At 36.2% G+C, this 20,658-nt stretch overlaps 1 protein-coding gene across 1 annotated transcript in view; it reads left to right on the top strand.

Annotated features, from left to right (window-relative positions):
- LRCH2 (leucine rich repeats and calponin homology domain containing 2) overlaps nt 1–20,658 on the top strand; it is a gene marked incomplete at its 3' end in the record, with an annotated part of 47,840 nt that overhangs the window by 7,905 nt on the left and 19,277 nt on the right. The window contains exons 2-11 of the mRNA XM_082004052.1: nt 9,592–9,736; nt 12,304–12,430; nt 14,549–14,654; nt 14,749–14,885; nt 15,084–15,217; nt 16,612–16,699; nt 17,808–17,919; nt 18,236–18,330; nt 18,421–18,488; nt 18,732–18,836. Of these exons, the coding sequence (XP_081860178.1) occupies nt 9,592–9,736; nt 12,304–12,430; nt 14,549–14,654; nt 14,749–14,885; nt 15,084–15,217; nt 16,612–16,699; nt 17,808–17,919; nt 18,236–18,330; nt 18,421–18,488; nt 18,732–18,836 (1,117 nt within the window). The remainder of the gene's footprint in view (nt 1–9,591; nt 9,737–12,303; nt 12,431–14,548; nt 14,655–14,748; nt 14,886–15,083; nt 15,218–16,611; nt 16,700–17,807; nt 17,920–18,235; nt 18,331–18,420; nt 18,489–18,731; nt 18,837–20,658) is intronic.

Below are 20,658 nucleotides of genomic sequence, written 5' to 3'. Positions count from 1 at the left end.
GCTGCAATTTTGTGACTGCATAAAAGCTACAACTCTACCAGTGCTCTTTCTCCTTTCAGTTTCAGAAACTTCTCACTATGATTTCCTTACTGTCAAATTACTGTCACATCACTTGCAAAGGGTCACACATCACTTTCTATCTTTGTTGTCTCCCACTTTATTCCCTGGTGTAGTAGGTGCTCAGGAAGGGGTGCTGGTCCTTATTTATGCGCAGTCTCTCTGATCATGGTTATGTGTAGGATTATATAACTAAAAAAATATAGAAAATTATTTATATACACTGTATATTAGATGAGTAGTTTTCTAATAAATAAATTTTAGACATAACTGTATTGATACAAAAGGTGTGTCTAGCCCAGGGTTCTCTATTAAAAGCTAATAATAATAATCTTTTTAACCTTTTAGTTAAAACTTCTTTTGCAGCCTTGTATGTTTACTGAAAATAATGAAAATCGATTGAGTCCTCAGTTGTCAATTCCAGGCTGATGAAATCTGTTCTGTATAATCTCCTCTTATACTGAAAAATTCTCATGCGTGTGCATGTACTCTTTGTATATGTTGTACTGTATCTTTTTTGAGATAAGCCAGGAACTGCACGCAGTATCAAGATATGGGTATGCAACGAAATAACCTTCTATTCACTGTTCCTAGCACTGTTTTGTGCCTTTGACTTGAGTTGCCATTTTCAAAAAAATCAAGAATTGAGTAATGAGGCTGGATGAATCTCAGTTTTGAAATAACATATTCACTTATGAGTTGCTAATTAAATACAATACATAAAGCTAGAGAAGTATGTGAAAGTGAAATTGTCACAAAATTGTGCCTAAGATAAATAGGAAGCAACACTGGAAACAGAGAAGTAGAACTAGCTGCACATGTAACGTTGCTGAAAATGCAAAGTGCGTGTAAGACTTTTCCTTACATTTTTTTTTAATCGTAAGCTACTGCAATAGTAATCGTGAAGGGAAGATGAAGTTCTGGCTGACATTATTGAAGTTTATTTAAATGTGAAAATTCTCACCATACAGTGTCTAAAGTAAGCCTTTCTGAGCAGAGACACCATAAAGCTTAGTTCTTAAAATGATCTTTTGCTTCTGTAGAAACTTTAAGTGATTTGCTCTTTCTGCACATTGACTCCATGCTCAGATTAAAAAGGCTTATATTCTTCTACAAGCTTAATTGGTTTGAGGGAGCTTTACTAGATACAGGTTTTACAGTTAATATTCCAGGTGATTGGGAATTAAATTTCAACAGTGATAATGTTGTATTAAAAAAAATATTTGGAGAGTGATCTTTTACATGGCATTAAATACTTAGATATGAAATCTTATTTTCCACAAGTGCCTAATGTTTTTTGAAAGTAAAACATCATCAGTGTTAAATGCTCAGGTGTAACTTCATAACACATTGCGTCTGTGTCTTCTGTTAAAAAAGTTGCTTCCCATTTGTGGGAAGACTGCTGCCGAGTGCAAATCCTGCTGTTTGTGATTCCATAATAAATGCTTATGGGGCTTATGAACTAGTTCTGAGGTTTTGTCTGTTCTTTGGAATTTTGATATGTCAGTAAAAATCCATAGCAGGCACACGGATTAGATGAAGACAGACTATCCTTCTATGTTACTTAAGAGTATACACAACAGATAAAAATAAATTTGAATATTACTACTTAAACCTTTAAGAATAGACTGTAAATGTATTTAACTGTCCTTGTGACAAGGAAATTCCATTGGTCAACTTAGTTTCCTGAGTGCTATGGGTGTCTGACAGGTATATTGGAGTTTTCTTATTGTGCATAAGAGCTGATGGGTGCTTAGTGTGTTCTGCGTAGTCCTTCACCATAGCTCTTAATGTTGGAGAGGAAACATATATTTGTGTGTGAAATATGTAGTTACATGCAAAAATTATTTTGCTGTAATTCTTGAACATTCCTTGCAAGTAAATTGTAAAAATTTTTTGTCTGTTTTGCAGCTGAAGTGGTTGCTATTTATATTCAGTATGCATGATCGTTCTACGTTTGGACATATTGTTCAATGCTTAATTTGGCAACCTAAGTAAATATTAAGAATTCTGATATTAGTTATTTAATTAACCAGGCTTCTTTTTTCTTTTTCAGAGGAAAATTTTAAAACATTTCTATGTGTAACAACACTAGTCATGCATTAAGATTTGAACTCTGGACCTGCAAGCAGGATGTGTAGAGTTTGAGGGGAATGCTAAAGATGCTAGAGGACATTCCTTTTGAAGTAAGCTGGGCAAGCTTAAGAGTTCCTTTCTTCAGAAGTTCCTGAAAATCGGGGTGAATTAGTAGTTTCAGAAACCTGGTTCTGTTTCAATTGTAATGGAAAGTGCTAGGTAGCTTATGCAAAGGACTTGTGATCAGAATCTATGGGGGAAAAAAAAAATCTTGAATAGTCTGTCTTTCTCCCACCAAATCTAGCTTTCAGTTTCTAGATTAGTCTTTTTTCTTTTTCCTTCTCCCTGTACCAGATAACAGCATAGGAGAAAGTTGTTTAAAGCTGTAGTGTGGACACAGGGTACCCATTGGGGTTTTTTTGTTGTTCTTTGGTTGGGGGTTTGGGGGGAGGGGTGTGAATGTAACTGTTGTTTTAGGGGCGGATTTTTGTGTTGGGTTTTTTTTTTTTTCTTCTCCTTCCATAACTGTGTATTGGGAGGTTCCAGATGAATATTTGTGTTTTATTACTGCTGCCATCAAAATTCATGGCTGGCAGAATTAAGGCCCTTTATCGGAAGCAGATAAAAAAAGCAAACTTACCTTTTTTGATGCATCTTTAGTTTTCCTCTTCACCATCATAAGAAACTCATACTTGAAATACCCAAACAGTGCTCAGATGTTTGTACTCCTGTAATAGAAACTACAGTTTTATATGTTGTAATTACATAGGTTGAAAGAGATCTTTGTAGATCGTTTGGGACGGTTTCCTGCCCAGAACAGGTCCGGTTAGGGCAGATTGGTAGGAGCCTTGTCCAGTTGAGTTTTGAGCATCTCCAGTGATATTTCAGTCACTTGGTGAAGTGTGTGTTCTGGATTCTCCTAGAAACCTCAGATAATGTCATTTTCCTGACTGAAGAAAGTGTTGTTACATAAACAATGGAATTGGCTTATTCCTGTGAAGTAATGAAAGCCAGATCTCTTACTTCCTTTCTTAGTTTCTCAGCAAACTGGGCAAGAAGTCTTAAGCTTTACTAGGCTTTGAAATACACTATTTTCTTAATTTTTACTTTTTTTTAACATACATAATTTGTCACTTTTAATACTGGGTTTATAGACTTTGGCTTAAGATCAGTAAATTCAAAAAGTGCCTTTGAACACCTGCTGACTCATGAATCCATTTTCCCCAGTCTTAGAATCATCATGTCATTTATATAGTTCTTAGGTGACTCTCTTGAAGATTAAAACAAGATAGAAAACAATTATATTCTTAGTGATTACACTAAAGACTAATCATATACTTAGATTATGTAGAAATTTACTACTGAAATATCACAACAGAAGCTGTCATCTTCAGTTTGCTAATAAACAACTACTATTTCCATGGATTTTGTTACCTTTTTACCTCTCGAAGCAGGATTGCTAAAGCAAGGAAAGAGGAAAACGTAACACACTTGGGTTTATTTTCAAAACTGTTTTGTTCAAACAGTTGTATGTTGTTAGCAGCTCTTCAAGGTCTTTGGAAGCTTGATACTGAGAGAGTAGTAAAATGAAGGACGGTGTTTTCAGATGTGGATAATTCAAGTTTAGTGTTAGGTCATCGATGTTTCTTTTTAATAAAAATTCTGAGTGTCTGCATTTAATTATTCCCAGTAAAGAAAATGGCAAGACTAACAATAGTGTAAAAATACGGTTTTTGTAGCATTACAAACATATCTGAATGGGAGATGGACAGGCTTGGAACATTCTCCTGAGGACTAAGCTAGCACTTTTTCATGGTGTGGCCATGAAAACTCTGCTAGTATAACATAAAATAGGATGGGAGCTAATGAACTTATGCAACTACTGAGGAACTACTTGAGCCACAGCCACGAGCAATAACCGCACTCCAACTGAGAGATTTGGAGTGTCTTTTTCTACTGAGCTTTGAGTTTCTGTGACTAATTCTGCAGCCCTGTTGGTTGCTCATCTGCAGTAGATGAGAGATTCCCTCCACTATATGTATTAAAGCTATGTAGTAACATTGCAGGGCTCTGGAATTTGACCCTAGCATGCCAGGAGTCCATGGTGGGCATAGGGCAGGTGAAGCATTGGCCTGCTTTTGGCAAGCTGAACTGTTCTTAGTTTTGAATTCATACTTTTCGTTCTATGCTATGCTGGAATCTCCATTCTTGGTAGAACATGGACAACTCGTGCTCATAGGAGCTTAAGGTATTAGGCTTTTATAGTATGACTTAGTTTTTGGGTTTTTTTTTTTTTGAGATGAGTTTCACTATATTTCATGCATGAATCTTTGCTTTATGGTTAATCTTAAATGCTTGGCAGCTTGAATTTAACTTTCCTTCATCTTCTGTAGGGAGATAGGGAAATGCATATATTTACTAGCTAATTCCTTTAAATTATTTTGACATTTCAGGAGTATCTTTGTGCAACAGAACTTCATTTCTTAAATTTTATATTGTCTCCTGTTCCTTGAATGCTGTGGTACAAATAACGTCCATCACTTACCATGGTTGATTGTGAAGTTAAAGGTGTTTGAAGTCTAATGCCCTTGTGGAAGAAGGTGACACATTAATAAAGCCTTAGTCTTGTCTGTGTTGCTGATGCCGCTTTTGGAACTCCTATCAGGTAGAAGGCAAATCTGATAATTTTCTCTTTATAGAACCCTCCTCAAGGAGTGAGACCGGGCTTTCTGTTTGAGATTGGAGAAAAAGAAAGATGGGATATTTGTGTAACAGAAGAATAGTTAGTAGGACGTGCGGTCATAAGGTGGTTTTGGAGTGTTAGGCTAAGTTAGAACATCTGCCTGCCTGTGTCTCTTCAGTACTGCTGGCTTGTCAAGTGAATTAATAATTGCTGTGTGAAATATAATTAAACTCAATTTTTTTTTAACGCTGTGTATTGGGTTTGTGTGACAAGGTTTTGGTAGCAGTGGGGGTTGCATGGGTGGCTTCTGCAAGAAGCTGCTAGAAGCTTCCCTTGTGTCCAACAGAGTCAGTGCCAGCCGGCTCCAAGACAGACCCACCACTGGCCAATGCCAAGCCCATCAGCGATGGTGGCAGCACCTCTGGGGTAACAGTTAAAAAGGGGGGGGGAAAAAAAATGGCATGTGACATTTGCAGCCAGAGAGAGGAGTGAGAATATGTGAGAGCAACAACTCTGCAGACACCAAGGTCAGTGAAGAAGGAGGGGGATGAGGTGCTTCAGGCTGGAGCAGGTTTGCTGGCAGGACTTGTGACCCTGTGGAGGGACCCAGGCTGGAGCAGCCTGTTCCTGAAGGACGGCACCCGTGGGGGGACCCGGGCTGGAGCAGCTCGTGGAGAACTGCAGCCCGTGGGAAGGACTCACACTGGAGAAGTTGGTGGAGGACTGTCTGCCGTGGGAGGGACCCCACGCTGGAGCAGGGGAGGAGTGTGAGGAGCCTCCCCCCGAGGAGGAAGGAGCGGCAGAGACAAGGTGTGATGAACTGACCACAACCCCCATTCCCTGTCCCCCTGCGCTGCTGGCGGGGAGGAGGGAGAGAATTGGGAGTGAAGTTGAGCCTGGGAAGAAGGGAGGGGTGGGGGGAAGGTGTTCTTCTTTCTCATTACCCTACCCTGATTTTGATTGGCAATGAATTAAACTAATTTCCCCAAGTCGAGTCTGTCTTGCCTGTGACAGTAATTGCTGACTGATCTCTCTCTGTCCGTATCTCGACCCACGAGCCTTTCGATATATCTTCTCTCCCCTGTCCAGCTGAGGAGGGGAGCGAAAGGGGACTTTGGTGGGCACCTAGTGTCCAGCCAGAGTCAACCCACCACATGCTGTTACTGTTCAATATAAATTTTAACCACCACAGGATTTGAATTATAAGGTGACTGAATGTTTTGTGGACATGGAAAACTTCTACCTCCTGGAATCACCATATGCAGGTGTTTCTGAAGTGTGTGAGCCTTTTTTTTTTTTCTGCAGCATCATCTTGCATCTGACAGACTAATAAATTCTACCCATGTTCTGTGTGTTTATTTCAGATTTGTGTTTAGATTGGGTGGAAGTGTATCTTTAGGATCAGGTCTGAACAGTTTTAATTTTATACATTCATTGACTTCTGGAGGACTAATTATATAGTTAATGTCATGCTTAGATTTTTTTTTTGGCTTAGACTTGGCTAAAGCATTAGTAGAAAAACTATCTGGGAAAATCTGTACGTATTACAAGTTAGAGCAAGTCTTGGTTTGGGGTGGGGGGTGGGTTTTATTTTCTATCTAGTTTCTAAATGAAATTTTGGAACACACTGAGCAAGCAAGTCTAACACCAATATCATCATATTTTTATGGATCAGCATATTTTTATGAAAAACGTTATAACATCAAGATGAGGTTCAAATGTAAATTTCCCAACTAAGCCTTGTACTTCAAATTCAACATGTAGTGCATGCAAAGTGGGAATATAAAAATGATTGTACTGGATGAAATAAAAGGCCAGCCTGTTCTAGCAGCATGCCTCTGATAGTAAGCTGTAATGAATGCTTAGGGAAAAGTGCAAAAAAAAGGCAAACATGATGTTAATGCTATTTGACTACCTTACTGCACACTGCTGTAACCTGACAGCTTGAGCTTTTTGTTTTTCCTTTTGATCATGGCTTAACTTTGTACAAGATACGTTCTTACTTCTAATAGCTTCCTCTCCAAACTCTGATTTTCAAAAATACTTTCCTTTTGAACTTTCAATATATTGTCTTTTAATCGTTGTCTTACAGTCTGTAAAGACTTTAATCTTTCTGTTAAAAAGAAACTAAGCTGCAACCAACTTCTTCATATTTTTGTAGTTCCTCTTTTAAATTTAACCTTAGTAATAGTGTACTTCCCACTTTTATTGTTTCTGCAGAGGTAGTGAATTGAAATCCCTGTGATTCATAAGCAGGCATGGATAGTGTCTTCTATCTAGTCTTCACAGAACACCCCCAACTTAGTTTTTCAGTCTAAACTGACTAAGCAAAGAATTCCTATAATCTCACTTTTAGAGTAGTTGTCATTTTAAATCATCTGTGGTTCTGCATTTAGTGGCTTTCCGTGGTTCTGCATTTAGTGGCTTTCCTTGCTTCTGCAGTATATTAACCTTTACAAAACCATTATCATTTTAAGTGCTACCAACGTGCTTCCATTTTGATTGAGATGAAGTCTATCTTGTTTATAGAGGAAGACTCTATTCCACAAGTTTCCTCCTTTTTTCTTACAATATTTTCTCAGTCATACGTTGGGTTATTAGTCTTCAAAAGTTACCTAAATTGCATAAACTTCACATCTACATTTTATTTATCATAATAGATGAACTCAGATTTTTTGCTTGTTGTGAAAACGTTTCTGGAGTAGAAGTAATTTTTCGATTTGGATAAAGAATAGCATTACTTGTTTTTAAAAAGCTGTAAGTACATTTGATTCACTTTCATTTCACTTTACGTTTCATTCACTTCACATTTCATTCACTTCATTAAGAATCCCAGTCCTGCAATGTAAATCTTTCTCTTTCTTCCTCTTGCAGCTAGAGTTTGCAGAAGTCAGTGTCAGCAGTGAATGCCCTGATCGAAAGGAAGGCTTTGTGATACTTTAGCTTGAGAATGTTTCTTAGAAATGATGGAACACGGAGTGACAGTGATGGAGTGACAGCCAGTTAGCTCACAAATACCACATATTCTAGACTACAGGAAGCATACTTGAGGCTACTTCCAAAAATAATGCTACTGAGAAGTGATGTTTCATTGTACCAGACCATTTTAGTTGATGGGCATCTGCAGTGCACTGTGTGGATGGCCTTCCACACTGCTAGGAACACTGGTGACTTGCATTCGGCCTGTTGTGTACCGGCATCATGTGGTGTTCTCTGAAAAGCTATCTTCCACCCTTTTGTCCTCCAGCCCACGCTTGTGTGAGGAGTTACTCTGCCATAGGTGCAAGTCTCTGCATTTGTCTTTATTAAACTGGATTTGGCATCTGCCAGTCAAAGTCCCTCTGACTGGCATCTCATCACTCCAGTGTGTGAGTTGCATCTTCACTGCCTCCAACTTGGTTTTGTCTGTGCACTTCCTGAGGGTATTCTATCCTGTTTTCCAGGTTGTTGATGAAGATACTAAACGATGTTGATTCACGTATTGGCCCTGACAAATGCTGCTGATAGCTGATTTGCCAGTTATATTTCTTCTTTGAGCCTGACGGTGACTTTGAGCCACTTTTCCAGCCACTTCCTAGTCTGTTTTTTCAGTCTAACGTAAAACAAACTATATGTTTGTTCCAGTGATAATGTGGTGGGAGCTATGCAAAAACACAGTTATTTCATGCAAGCGTTAAAAACTGAGAACTAAAGCCTGAAATAGCAAGAGATCTGTATTGCCGTTTTGTTAAAAGAGTTTGTTCAGCATTTCTGAGAAACCACATCCTTTTGAAATATCTTGGGTTGGGAACTAGAGTTATTTTCGAAAGAGTAGACAGTCATTCTCAAGTAAATACCTGTTTCTTCCAAGGTAGTTTTGTGGTCTTTCTAGGACACAGGTTTTGGTAGTTAACTGGTAATTTCCAGGATTCTTGGGTCACATCCCACTTGTTCTGGTCTTTAAAGATCTCATGTAGTCAGAGATGGTGTGTACTGGTTTTTCATATCTTCTGCATGAAGATTTGCATAATGCAGTCATGCATTGTCAACTAACTCTAGTTCAAGTATTATGTTTCCTTTGTCAAAGATACCTCCTTTTTCTGCTCTTAGGCCAGGCTAAACTGCATACTTATTTTTATAGCTAAATGAGTTTTGCATTGGTTTTTGTGACTTTATCTTTTTAGCTGAGTTATAAATGTGTAACTGGAGAACGTCTCAGTTACTGTGCTTACAATAAAGAATATTTTTTACATGAGATTGTAGTTTTAGATTGTAGTTCTTTAGCAAAATAAACATGTAGGGTGTTTTGCATACTTGGCCTTAGCATTGCAGATATTTTGTACAATGAAATTATATTCTAATGTAGCTGTCAAACAGGAAAAGTAATGTTTATTGGGTTTGTACCTTGACTTACTGTTGTGCCTAGAATTGGAGGAAAAAATTCCAACAGTTGCTCAGAACAAAGACTTATAGAGGAGGGACAATCATAATTGCTATTCAGTTGCATTTAAAATGTTCTTAATTATGTAATGGGTAATATATTTTGAATTAATGTCGTTTTTCTATTTTCTGTTATAATTGCATATCAAACAATAACCTTTGGTATTTTTAAGTCTTTTTTTGGTGTATTAATTATATGCAGTAGCATCTGGTAAAACTGAATTATTTTACACTTCTTGTAGCACCTTAATTTTTAGGACCATGACAAGAATAACAGTGGTTACTTTTATCTCCTCTTACTGCAGGGAAATTTTTGACTAAAAGGATTTTAAAAAATTTTTTTCTTTTGCTTCTAGATCTTTCAAAGAACAGATTTACTGAAATTCCTCCTGATGTCTGGCTATTTGCACCACTGGAAACGTTAAATTTGTATCATAACTGTATCAAATCCATTCCAGAATCTATTAAAAACCTGCAAATGCTTACCTACCTTAACATTAGGTGAGTAATGCTTGTTGGTTTTGGTCTTTATATAATTTACCTCATTGGAGAGGTGGCATTCTGCTTCATCAGGTCACTGAGTGTCTTTGTGCCCTCATTTTGCCCAGATAAATAAAATTATTCTGTTTGTTTGTTTGTCTTGTCCTTGGTGTTTTAGGGCAAACAGCTTTTGCTTCCTTTGTGGGAAGGAATTGACTGCATTACAAAATTTCGATCACTAAACTGTGGTAGCTGAGGATAAGGAGAGTTTACAAAGTTTTCTTTGTTATTAATGTTATGCAGACAGACGATGTTTAGAAACAACACATGTAAAAACTTGTTGGTCCCAAGAGGGTAGATTACTCTGGCCAGAAGGCCCTACTCATTTTGCACATTATTTGCATCCATTGCTGTGTTGCTGTTCTTAAACTTGGAAAACATATGCTTGGATCATCTCAGAAGAACAGAAGATGAATATGAGCTCTGGAAGGACAGGGAATATAGAAGAACTATTCCATAAAGAGCTGAGACCCTGTTTTCCACAATATTCCTTGTTTTTTATATTGACTATATCAAGTCCAAAACAGTCTTCTTAGCCAAGAGCTATTTAACATGTTGAGAGTTGGTTCTAGAATTTATGTTGAAAAGACTTTGTGAATTGATTCTTGGAAAAGAGAAAAGTTTATTTAAAAAAACCCCAAAAAACCAACACCCCCCCCCCCCCCCAAACCCACACAGAAAACCCCAAAACACCCCACTGTCTCAAAATCTGCAAATATCAGTACTTGGAGTGGTAATTTGACTGGTCTGTTCCATGGCAGTTCTAAAGAGGATTAATGGTACGATAAAACTGTTTTCTGAAAGAAATTTGACCTAACTTTCTTCACAGAGCAGCAACAGCCCGTTTCTCTTTTGATGGTAATTGAGGTGCTGAATAAAATTCTATACACCGAAATAAAGTAGTGTGTCATTCTAACTGGCCATTGCGTGTTACTTCGAGTCGACTCTTCTAATCATCATTTGCCTTGCTGTGCTTTGTCTTCATTTTTGTGCTAATGTCTGAGGACTGTTTTTCACAATGCATGAACATGTGGACTACAGTAGTTGAAGAACAGGCTAAAATCCTGGCTTACTAGTTTCAATATTTTGTACAGGAGACAACCACATGATCTCAGATTCTAATTTTGGATTCAGATGACTGAAGACATATTGTGCAATTCATAGTAAAGTAGGCAGCTCGTTTAAAAAAAAACAACAACAAACCACAAACAAAAAAAACAGGGAATTTATTTAAGGGATGCAGAGAATGAATGTTTCATTTCCATGTTTTTTATAATCAGTTAAAAAAATTTTACTTGCACATTATATTTTTGCTTCTTAAGCTCTCCAAACAAAAAAGCCTGTCATATCTGCCTGAAACACAACATCAAAAAGGGCCTTACTGCATACCTACACGCAAAACTTACTTGTATTGTTCACTTAGGATTAACAGAATAAATACATTACTTTTATAAAGATATGAATAGAAGTTTAATTTCATTTCATGGTGTTAAAATTGCATTACTACCTTGAAGCTGAAATGTTGCTAGGCCGTAAATCTATTTTTTTTGGCTTTGCAGAAAAAATAATGTAAAAACCTGTGGTTTACATATGAAAAACAGTACTCTGATATATATCAATTAAACAGAACTTCTGGGTTTTTCTTAATATCGTGTGAACACAAATGTCAACACTTAAAAGTTTGGGGTTTGTTTTGTTGTTGCTGTGTTTTTTTTTTTTTAATAGAACTTCTGGCCTCTACACAGTTCTACTTAAAGCAACAGCAATTACTGGTGTGGTTTTGGTTTTTCTTTTTTTTTTTTTTAATTTTATGTATGAAAGGAATTGCTTTCATGCCACATCTGAACAAGCTGGTTTTCCAATGGCTTTTTTAAATGTACAGGTACCTTATTAGAAAAATTTTATGTGTTTCTGGCAGTGGCAGTCTGCAGTTGGTAGTTTTTTCCAATATGGATTTAAATCAAATTGTCAGTACCACTATATTTCTTGTGTACAAAGCAGACATATGTGCATGCAGTTGGAAAATTATATACACAAAAGAAATCCATTTTAATTAAAACTTACCTTCCAGACTGTTGCTCAGCAAACTAATAAATAGCTGTTAAGGGCTTTTTGTGGTAGCTCAAGAGTGACATGATCACGCGACGTGAGAAGCAATGGCCTTGTATAAAGTTCTGGTTCGCTGAGAACATATGGTCCTTCTGAAGGTATCAGAAAGCAGCATAAAAGCAAACATCAAACATATTTCTTTTAACACATTTCTCTGTACATCTTGGTGTTAGATTCAATTGTAGTACGTACTCATTTCATCAAGCGCGACGGGTACCTAAAATTCACATATCTGCGAGAGGCTTTATCTGGTAAGGAATTCATGATGGAGATTATAGCTTAAATTTAGACGAAATTGTAATAAGTGGAGAATATCTTCTGGGATAGGAGAAGGGTTGTACAGTGTGCATCTCAGACTCCCCATCAGGCTTAAGAAGATTATAATGTAGCCTTGCTTGTTCATTTTTCTTTCTTTCAAGTCGAAATCTTTTATCAACGTTGCCAAAATACCTGTTTGATCTTCCACTTAAAGTTCTGGTTGTCAGTAATAATAAGCTCGTCTCCATTCCAGAAGAAATTGGAAAGTTGAGAGACCTAATGGAGTTGGTAAGTACAGTTGTGAACGGTTTTACTAAGTAAACTGAAAACTATAAGCAGTTTATTTACAGTATAAGAAAAATATAAATTAATAATCTTCTAAATACAGAACTTCAAAATGTAAATTCAGTTGCTGCTTTTCTTAGTGTCTGAGCTCAAATTACAGGTGTAGTATATTGTAGAATTTCAAAAATGGGTTTAAACACAAATCAGTATGTTGGGTTAACTAAAGCTTAAGGGGTTCACAAATAAAATTGCTCGCCAGTTTATTTCATTTGAGTCCCTCACTTTCATGTTGTTAAAAATGGTAAATTTTTCTGTTTACATTCCTTACGGCAATCATAATTCTGTTTCTTTTTCTTATATGTTATCAGGAATCTTTTCAGCCGAAGAGTTCATCTCTTTTTACTCTGTACTCTTCAAGTTATGCCATTCAGTCATTGTTGTCTTGTTCTGTGGTGGTGGGTGTGTTTTTTCTTGGTGGTTGTTCCCCCCCCCCCCCCCCCCCATTTTTGCTATGCCTGTTATTTTGGCTGGGCTGAACAGAACGATGTGTGATATTCACCATTTATGTGTCTGTGCAACATCATTTTATCCTATGGCATACTAAAGTTTTGTGCTTTTTCATCCATTACTTTATATTTGTTAATATTTTGGACTTTTCTGATCATTACTCCATGTTAAACTCCTATTTTGGAGAACTATGCACAATTATTCACCAACCTGGCACTTGGATTAGGTCTGATTTCCCCCCCCCCCCCCCCAGTTTCTTTGGTCTTTGCAAGCAAGCAGTCCTTACCCTGTTTCTAGAGTAGCTGTGTATGCCCTGGAGATTTCTTTTAACATGTCCTAATTTCTGAGCTATGAATCAACATTCTTTTTTAATTTACAAGTAATATGAGGTATTCTGAATGTTTGTGAGGCTTTTCTAATGTCCTCTATTCTTTGGTGAGAATTTCTTTATGCTCACTTTAATGTCATAGGATTTCAAGGTAGGGTCACTGCTGTTGTTTATAGGAAGTGAATGTTTTTCAGAATTGCAGTTGTGGGGTTTTTGGCTTATTTTTCAAAATTGTCAAACCTGGAACGTGTGCTTGATGACACAGATTAAGTACAGTTTCATTCCAGTATCTCTGTTACACCGGTTTAGAACGTAAATAATATATACCCATTCTTAAAAACGTTGATAACTAAGCTACGTGCTAGAAAGATGCTTCTAGGAAGGGAATCCCGTCTTGAATTTGGTGATGTGGACAGAGAAGAACCTGCAGTAATACACAACAGTTGATCCCAAGCAGCTTGTACTTTCTGAGACATACAGCTATGTGCAGACATTGTGGTTGTCAAAAGTAGTTGAGCAGTGCCTAAGCTGAAGATCTGGAAGCGTGTAGTGGAGAAGGAGGCTGGATTCATCTGGTTAGGACCTGGCTTCTGGTTACTGACTCAGCTTGCTTTTATAATCAGCTTCCAGTTTTTCATCAGCTAGATGTCTGCTATTGTTATCTAGTCTGGGAAACTAGTCTCTGAAGTCAGTTTTATTGAATCAGGAATAAAAAAGGTTAGAAATGGTCTTTTATCAGTGTGATTGTTGACTCAGTCTGAACTACATAAATAAATGTTAAATTAGTGGCAGAAATAGCTGGAGTTTGTATTCACTTGGTGCAGCTTTGTCACCCTCTAGTGCGTGTACCCAAAAAGTTGGTGAGCCTGCTATTGCACTTTGTAAATTTTTAGTTTCGTGGATTGGCTCAAGGTTTTTTGAGGAAGAAGAACTTTTATAAAAGGAGCAGAAATGCAAATCATTTGCCAGCAGTAGCATAGTTTTTAACTGATACAGGAACTACACCAGGAACTCCTGATTCCTAGGGAACAGTTTTAATGTTGAAACCAGTCTTTTGTCATTCTTTGGTCTAACCTTTTGAATTGAGTTTCCGAAACATCAGTCACTAAGTACTGAAGAAACCAAGAGATCTTTTATGGTACTTCTTCCCTTTGTGGAAAAACCGAGAAAGATAGGATTTCTTTTTTTTTTTTAATAGGATGCTTTATAGTAGTTTTGATGGCAGTTTTTCTTTGTTTAATTTAATTTGAGATGTTAAGTTAATGTATTAATTATATCTTTCTTAGGATATTAGCTGCAATGAACTTCAGGTTCTTCCTCAGCAGATAGGAAAATTGCAGTCACTTAGAGAATTAAACATAAGAAGAAATAATCTCCATATGTTGCCAGATGGTAAGCTACTACTCTTCATTTCTTTGTTGTAGATAAATTAGGTAAAGTGTTAAGAAGATGTCTGATTTTTGTTTGTTTGTTTCCTCCAATGCAGAGTTAGGAGACCTTCCCTTGGTAAAGCTGGATTTTTCTTGTAATAAAATTACAGAAATCCCAATTTGTTACAGAAAGTTACGTCACTTACAAGTTATAGTTTTGGATAACAATCCAATGCAGATACCACCAGCACAGGTCAGTATTAAAGCATTCTAGGATCTTGAGAAAGCGGAAGCTGTTCTAATTTACACCAATCAGTTTTAATTTTTTGTAGCTGTATTTCTCCTAGTGGGAAGTTCCAGGTACAAACACATTGTAGAAAGTATTTATTAGGGTGCATTTTCAAAAGGCATGTTATGTAACTAAGATTTTTTTTTGTTTGTTTCCCAACAGATATGTTTAAAGGGTAAAGTACATATATTTAAATTCCTCAGCATTCAGGCATGCCTCAGAATAGATAAAAAACCGGATTCTTTGGATCTTCCATCATTAGGTAAACGAATCCCCTCCCAGCCACTCACAGACAGGTGAGTAGTGGGGTTATTGTTTTATTTTACTTTAGCATTTGCTATGAAGTGATCTGTTCATTACAGATAATAGCTGTAATTTCACTACTTTAATTGTTCTTTATTTAGGAGTCATAGTATTTATTTTCTAAGGTTGTGTTACTGGAAGCTTAATTGGCTCATCTGCGTTGCTATGAAAAATTTTCCTTGTACTTGCTAAAGATTTGGAAATCAGAACAACGATGTATTTTAAGTTTATTTATTGGAAAACTCAGCTATTTATTTCACAAACAAATATGTCAAAACAGTAGATGAGAACCTCCCATAAATGTCTTGAATATAGAGTTAGTATGTTGGATGGGAAGTCTGTGTCCCATGTATATATTAAAGGAAACAAACAACAGTGAAATACCATAGATTTTTTTATTAGATTAATCAAGGTCAAAAAGTGCGGAATATTTTGTTGGACTCTGTACTGACTACCCTTGAATAATTAAATGGGCATGCTTTTGTATTTTCTGTCATCACTTGGCTTGCCATTGGAAACCATACGGAACAATACTCTCTTTTTGTCTGTTTTCTTAAAATGTCACATGCAACTTCTGCCTCTCTGTGTTCAAGGCTGAAAGGAAGATGAAAGTTACAAATAAAGCTTACACAGAACAATCTGGACTGTTGGATTCAGTGTGTGGTCTTAGGCAACTGTGCCATAGGGAATTAGTCCACAGTGTCTGGAGATAGCTTCTAAATGCTCCTAAAAACTGCAGTCCACAACTGCTCTCCAAAAGCCTCCACTGAACTTAAGGCCTACAACTAAAATGTATTGCAAAGGAACAAGAGGGTATTACCATTGTACCTCATATTTGTAGCAGTGAGAACTTGTTTAACAAAATTTTGCAGATAATCGTATGATGTAAAACAAGCTCCAGTGCACAGTTGCAAAACACATCCTGCTGATGCTGCTAATTTTATGTCTTTGAAAGACATAAATTTGAAGGAAATATTTCATAGATACTCAGACTTAAACCATTATAATATGCAGTCTGTTAGGGAATATATATTTGCTACTGGTAGAAACCCATGTCTGTCAAGAGAATTCAAGGAATTGCAGTTTTTCAGAGGAAGCCTTCTTTTCCAGAGATGGTACTTTTGAATGAAATAGACCAATTCTAAATTTGCATAGATACAGAGTGAGTACCATAATTCATAGTTCCACTTTAACATTTCTTTGATACTTTTTTCTTGAACATCTCCTGTAGTAGATGAAGAATTTGTTCTCTGCACACAGGGCATTGTGCAAAAATTCTGTATTGGCAGCTGTAGATGAGTATAGAGAATGTATTTTTAGAAGAAACTACTGTTTCTTTCATTTCTGTGTGGTTGTTTGTGTGTATTTTTTTTTTTTCTTGACATAGCATGGAGGACTTTTATCCCAATAAAAATCATGGACCAGACTCTGGCATCGGAAGTGATAATGGGGATAAAAGGTTGTCCACAACAGAAGTGAGTATTTTTTGCTGTTGAATTTGTGTAATTTCTGGGTTTTAGAATTTATTTTCCTTTGTATTTTGTGGAATGACACTGAACTAAGTTGCGTTTAACATTCTTTGAATAGCTGGACAGTTGAGTTGAAACCATTAGACTGCAGTATCAGACAGAAATTATTTACATATTGCCTTGACTTTTCTGGTTAAGGTTCATTCCAGTCCAAATTTCATACATTTTAAAACTGAATTCTGACCTAAGAAATTGTTTGAATCTTTTAATGTGTGAAGTGCATAATCATTTTCTAAACAAAAGACAAAATGGATTTGAAACTTTCTTTTGGTATCAATGAAATTAATATACTTAAGAAAATTAAAGTTTATGTGGACTAAATTTGAGTGTTATATATGTTAGTAATCCTCACTCTTTAAATTTTAACAAACTTCTGGGTAATCGGCTAGGTTTAAAGTGATGAACAAAAATCCCTACAAGTTATCTGTGTATTTGTAGAAATCTAGATTGAGGAGCTGTAACTAATAACAGTAATGTCAAAACTGAATAATATAGAACAAAAGATTTTTGAAACCTGGGAAGAGACCTGTTACAAAGGCAGAGTGATTGTTAGTGGAAAAACTGTAGAATGAGGAGTATTACTAGTTGGTGTTTTTTTAAGAAAATTCCAACTGATTAGAAGTTGTAATGATTATTTTTTTTTTTTTCCCCCAGTGGCCTAAACAAGGGGCAAAGTAGTCGGAGGCTTTTAGATAAGAAAGTACCTAAGTACAGTTTTCTTAGTCCATTCCCCAGGGCTAGACTGGACATCTCTGAACAAAATACTGTATTTCAGTATTGCCTACTGAGCAGTTGTCTGTCACTCTCTAAACAATGAATGTCAAACCCCCTTCCCATACTCCCTCCCACCCCACGAAAAAAACCCAAACAAACAAACAAAAAAACCCAACCAAAACCATCACCCACAAAAAACTCCACGTGATGATGTTTTCTCTGTCCTGGGAGCCATCTCTCATGATAGGGTCAGTTGCAGTATAGTTTTTGAGTTCTTAGCAAGTCGTATAATAATGTAATATATGTGTAAGTTCTGTATTAAATGTGACTGTCTTTGCAGCCATCTGATGATGATACAATCAGCCTTCACTCCCAGGTATCAGAATCAACTAGGGAACAGACATTAAGAAATGACAATCATGTAATGGGAAGTAAACTCGATCCACAGAAAGGTAAGATCTGTTGTGTAGCTGTCATTTTAGGTAACAGAAATACTTTTGCTTAAGTAATGTAGTATAAGAAAGCTGAACAAAATGGTATGATCACATGTTGGCATTGTGTTTTCATCATTTCAGAAAACAGTGTAATAATCACAAATAGACAAGGCCAGAAAGAAAGAAAAAAGATTATTTCTGGCTCAAGGAGATATAATTTCATTGTTTTATCTTTATCTGACATTTTTCATAGTACTTATCTCTCTCAGGAATAATATTTGGTTGGGAGAACTGTTTAATATCATCTTTTCCGTTCTTCATCAATCCTCACTAGACCAGGAGGTATATGATTACATTGATCCAAATGCAGAAGAAGGAGCCGTTCCTGAGCAAGATGTACAGATTGGACCATTGCTGTCTTATATTAAGGTAGCATAACTTGAGAAAAGAAAAACTGTTCATCAGGCTTGCTTTTATTTTTTTAATTCAAGTCTAAGTGTATTTTTCATTCTGTGTAAGGAACGGGGAAAACATCCTGAGAAATCCCAGAAAATAGAACAGAATGAGGACTGGGGAGAGGAAAAAAGGTAAGTTTTCATGATTTCTTCTTTAGGGGGGAAGGTTTTACTGACAGTGGGGGATTATGGTGGTTTTGTTTTAAGCTCCTTGCATATGGAGGAAAGAAATCTTGTATTGAACACATAGGCTGTTCCTTCTTGGACAGAAAATGAGATTATAAGAAGTGCTTCTTAGTTATTGTCCAGTAATGTAGCCATTTCTGTGTCTTGCTTTACTGAAGTCAGGCAAGTCACTAATGTTTAATTTTTCAGACTTCAGAAAGAACAGCTACTGACTGAAGACGATGATGAACTCAAAGAAGTGACTGACTTGAGAAAAATAGCAGCTCAGTTACTGCAGCAAGAACAAAAACACAGGTACTACAACACTAGTAAACATAACGTGTGTTACAGTTAATTTATTCTTTAACCTCTTATACCCCAAAGCTCTTGACATCTTATAATATTGAGAACAGTTCTGTCCAGCTGTTAAACAGTTGATGTGACAGATTCTTTCAAGATACTTGTCCTGTGTTTCTCTTCATAAAGTTGCTGTCTAGAGAAGCAGTGATACACCTCCTATGGAGAGGAAGAGATGAATGTGAAAGTGTCTTGATTTCCTGGTTTGATGTATGTTAACTTTTTTATACTTTCTTTTTCCAAAGTGGTATACTGAAGTAGGCATGGTAAATGCTTATATAAGTAGACAATTGGTAACATCTTAAAATGACTTTGTCTTAGTTTGTATGAATTACAGAACCTGCATATGGTTTGTTTGTGACTGGTTATTTTTATTTGAATACAAAGTAAATTAGATGGTACTTCCTCCGTTCAGTCTGATGCGAGATATACCTGTGTACTGAAGGGGAAATCCCTGTTCAAACGTTATTCTATCAAATGACAGAGCATATATATATTTTAAATACATATAAAAACAAATAATTTGAATAGTGCAAGTTCATCCCAATGAACTGCGTGACTTTCTCTACTTCATGTTGGGTATCAGAACAGAAGGATTCTTGAAAAGGAGCTGTAGAACCAGCAGCAGATGAAAGGAATGTAACAGAACAACTTAACAACTCTGTAAAAGGAAGAGCATGAAGGAATACCTGGAGTCACATAAGATGCGGACAGGCTAGGATAGGAACCGTGTTCTCTCTGGTTCCTTTACCAAGCAGGCAAATAACCAGTGAGGTACTTTGAGAGTAATCTCTTTCCTTAAAGGTAAAAGTTGTAGTTAATAGTAGTTAATTAACTAAAATGGTCTGTTATCCTGCAGTAATGGATTTAACATCATACCAGCTTAAATACTATTTCTGTGTCTTTTGAATTCCTGTATAATGATGAGATTCTGCAGTGCTGTTTTTCTTTTGAGATAGTTAAAATTCAGAGGAGGCCCTTAGAGAAATTAGTGTCTTGATACTATGAATTGCAGAGCTTTAAAAATTCACTAGTGTGTTGTATTAGCTGAATATAATAGCAGTAGTGTGTGTGCAGGGAAAAGATAAAATAAGTTTTACTTATAACTCCATGCAGTGTATTTCATAATTGGTTCACATTGGGAAGGGAAGAGTAAGAATGAAATCTTAACAGTAATACATTATTATTGCCAAAAGTATTGCCAGAAAGACTAGGAAAGTGAAATTTATTAATAAAGAGAGAATAAGTGTGTTTGTCTTATATTAGGTTTTTATATGATGGTTATTTATATTGCATGTGGGTCTTGTTGGATTAGTTTTAATATTACCTGTTTATCTAATAATTTGAAATACCAAGCCACTCCTCTTCTGAAGTACTGCAGTTTAAGTTTTACTAGTCAGATGTTGTATCTTAATGCAGTGATCTTGCTAATAGTTCTGCTTTGCTCTTGAATTGTTGAGACATATGCAATCTTGTTAAGTTTTACTTCTCAGTTTAGCATTTCCATTTTAAAGCTTGCTTATGTATCTTTAAGTACGAGGGCAAAATCACCTCTGATACATAAAATTTAGCCCTGATTTTCAATCCATAGTTTTATGTATTTATAATTTCTTGCCATAAACAGCAATAAGAATAATATTTAGAAGTTTAGTGAAAATATTTATGTATTTATTTGTGGAAAACATGTCCAATCTGAGTAACAAAATCCTCAGAAAAGTAAGCATCACAAAATAATTTCTTACTAATCATATTTCTGTTCATCCAGTGTTCTTTTTTTTGT

This window comes from Phaethon aethereus, assembly GCF_964289735.1.
Source record: "Phaethon aethereus genome assembly, chromosome: 10".
In the NCBI taxonomy this organism is placed as follows: domain Eukaryota; kingdom Metazoa; phylum Chordata; class Aves; order Phaethontiformes; family Phaethontidae; genus Phaethon; species Phaethon aethereus.
Note: the sequence above shows the minus strand (reverse complement) of the source record. Positions and strands in the feature narration are given on the sequence as shown.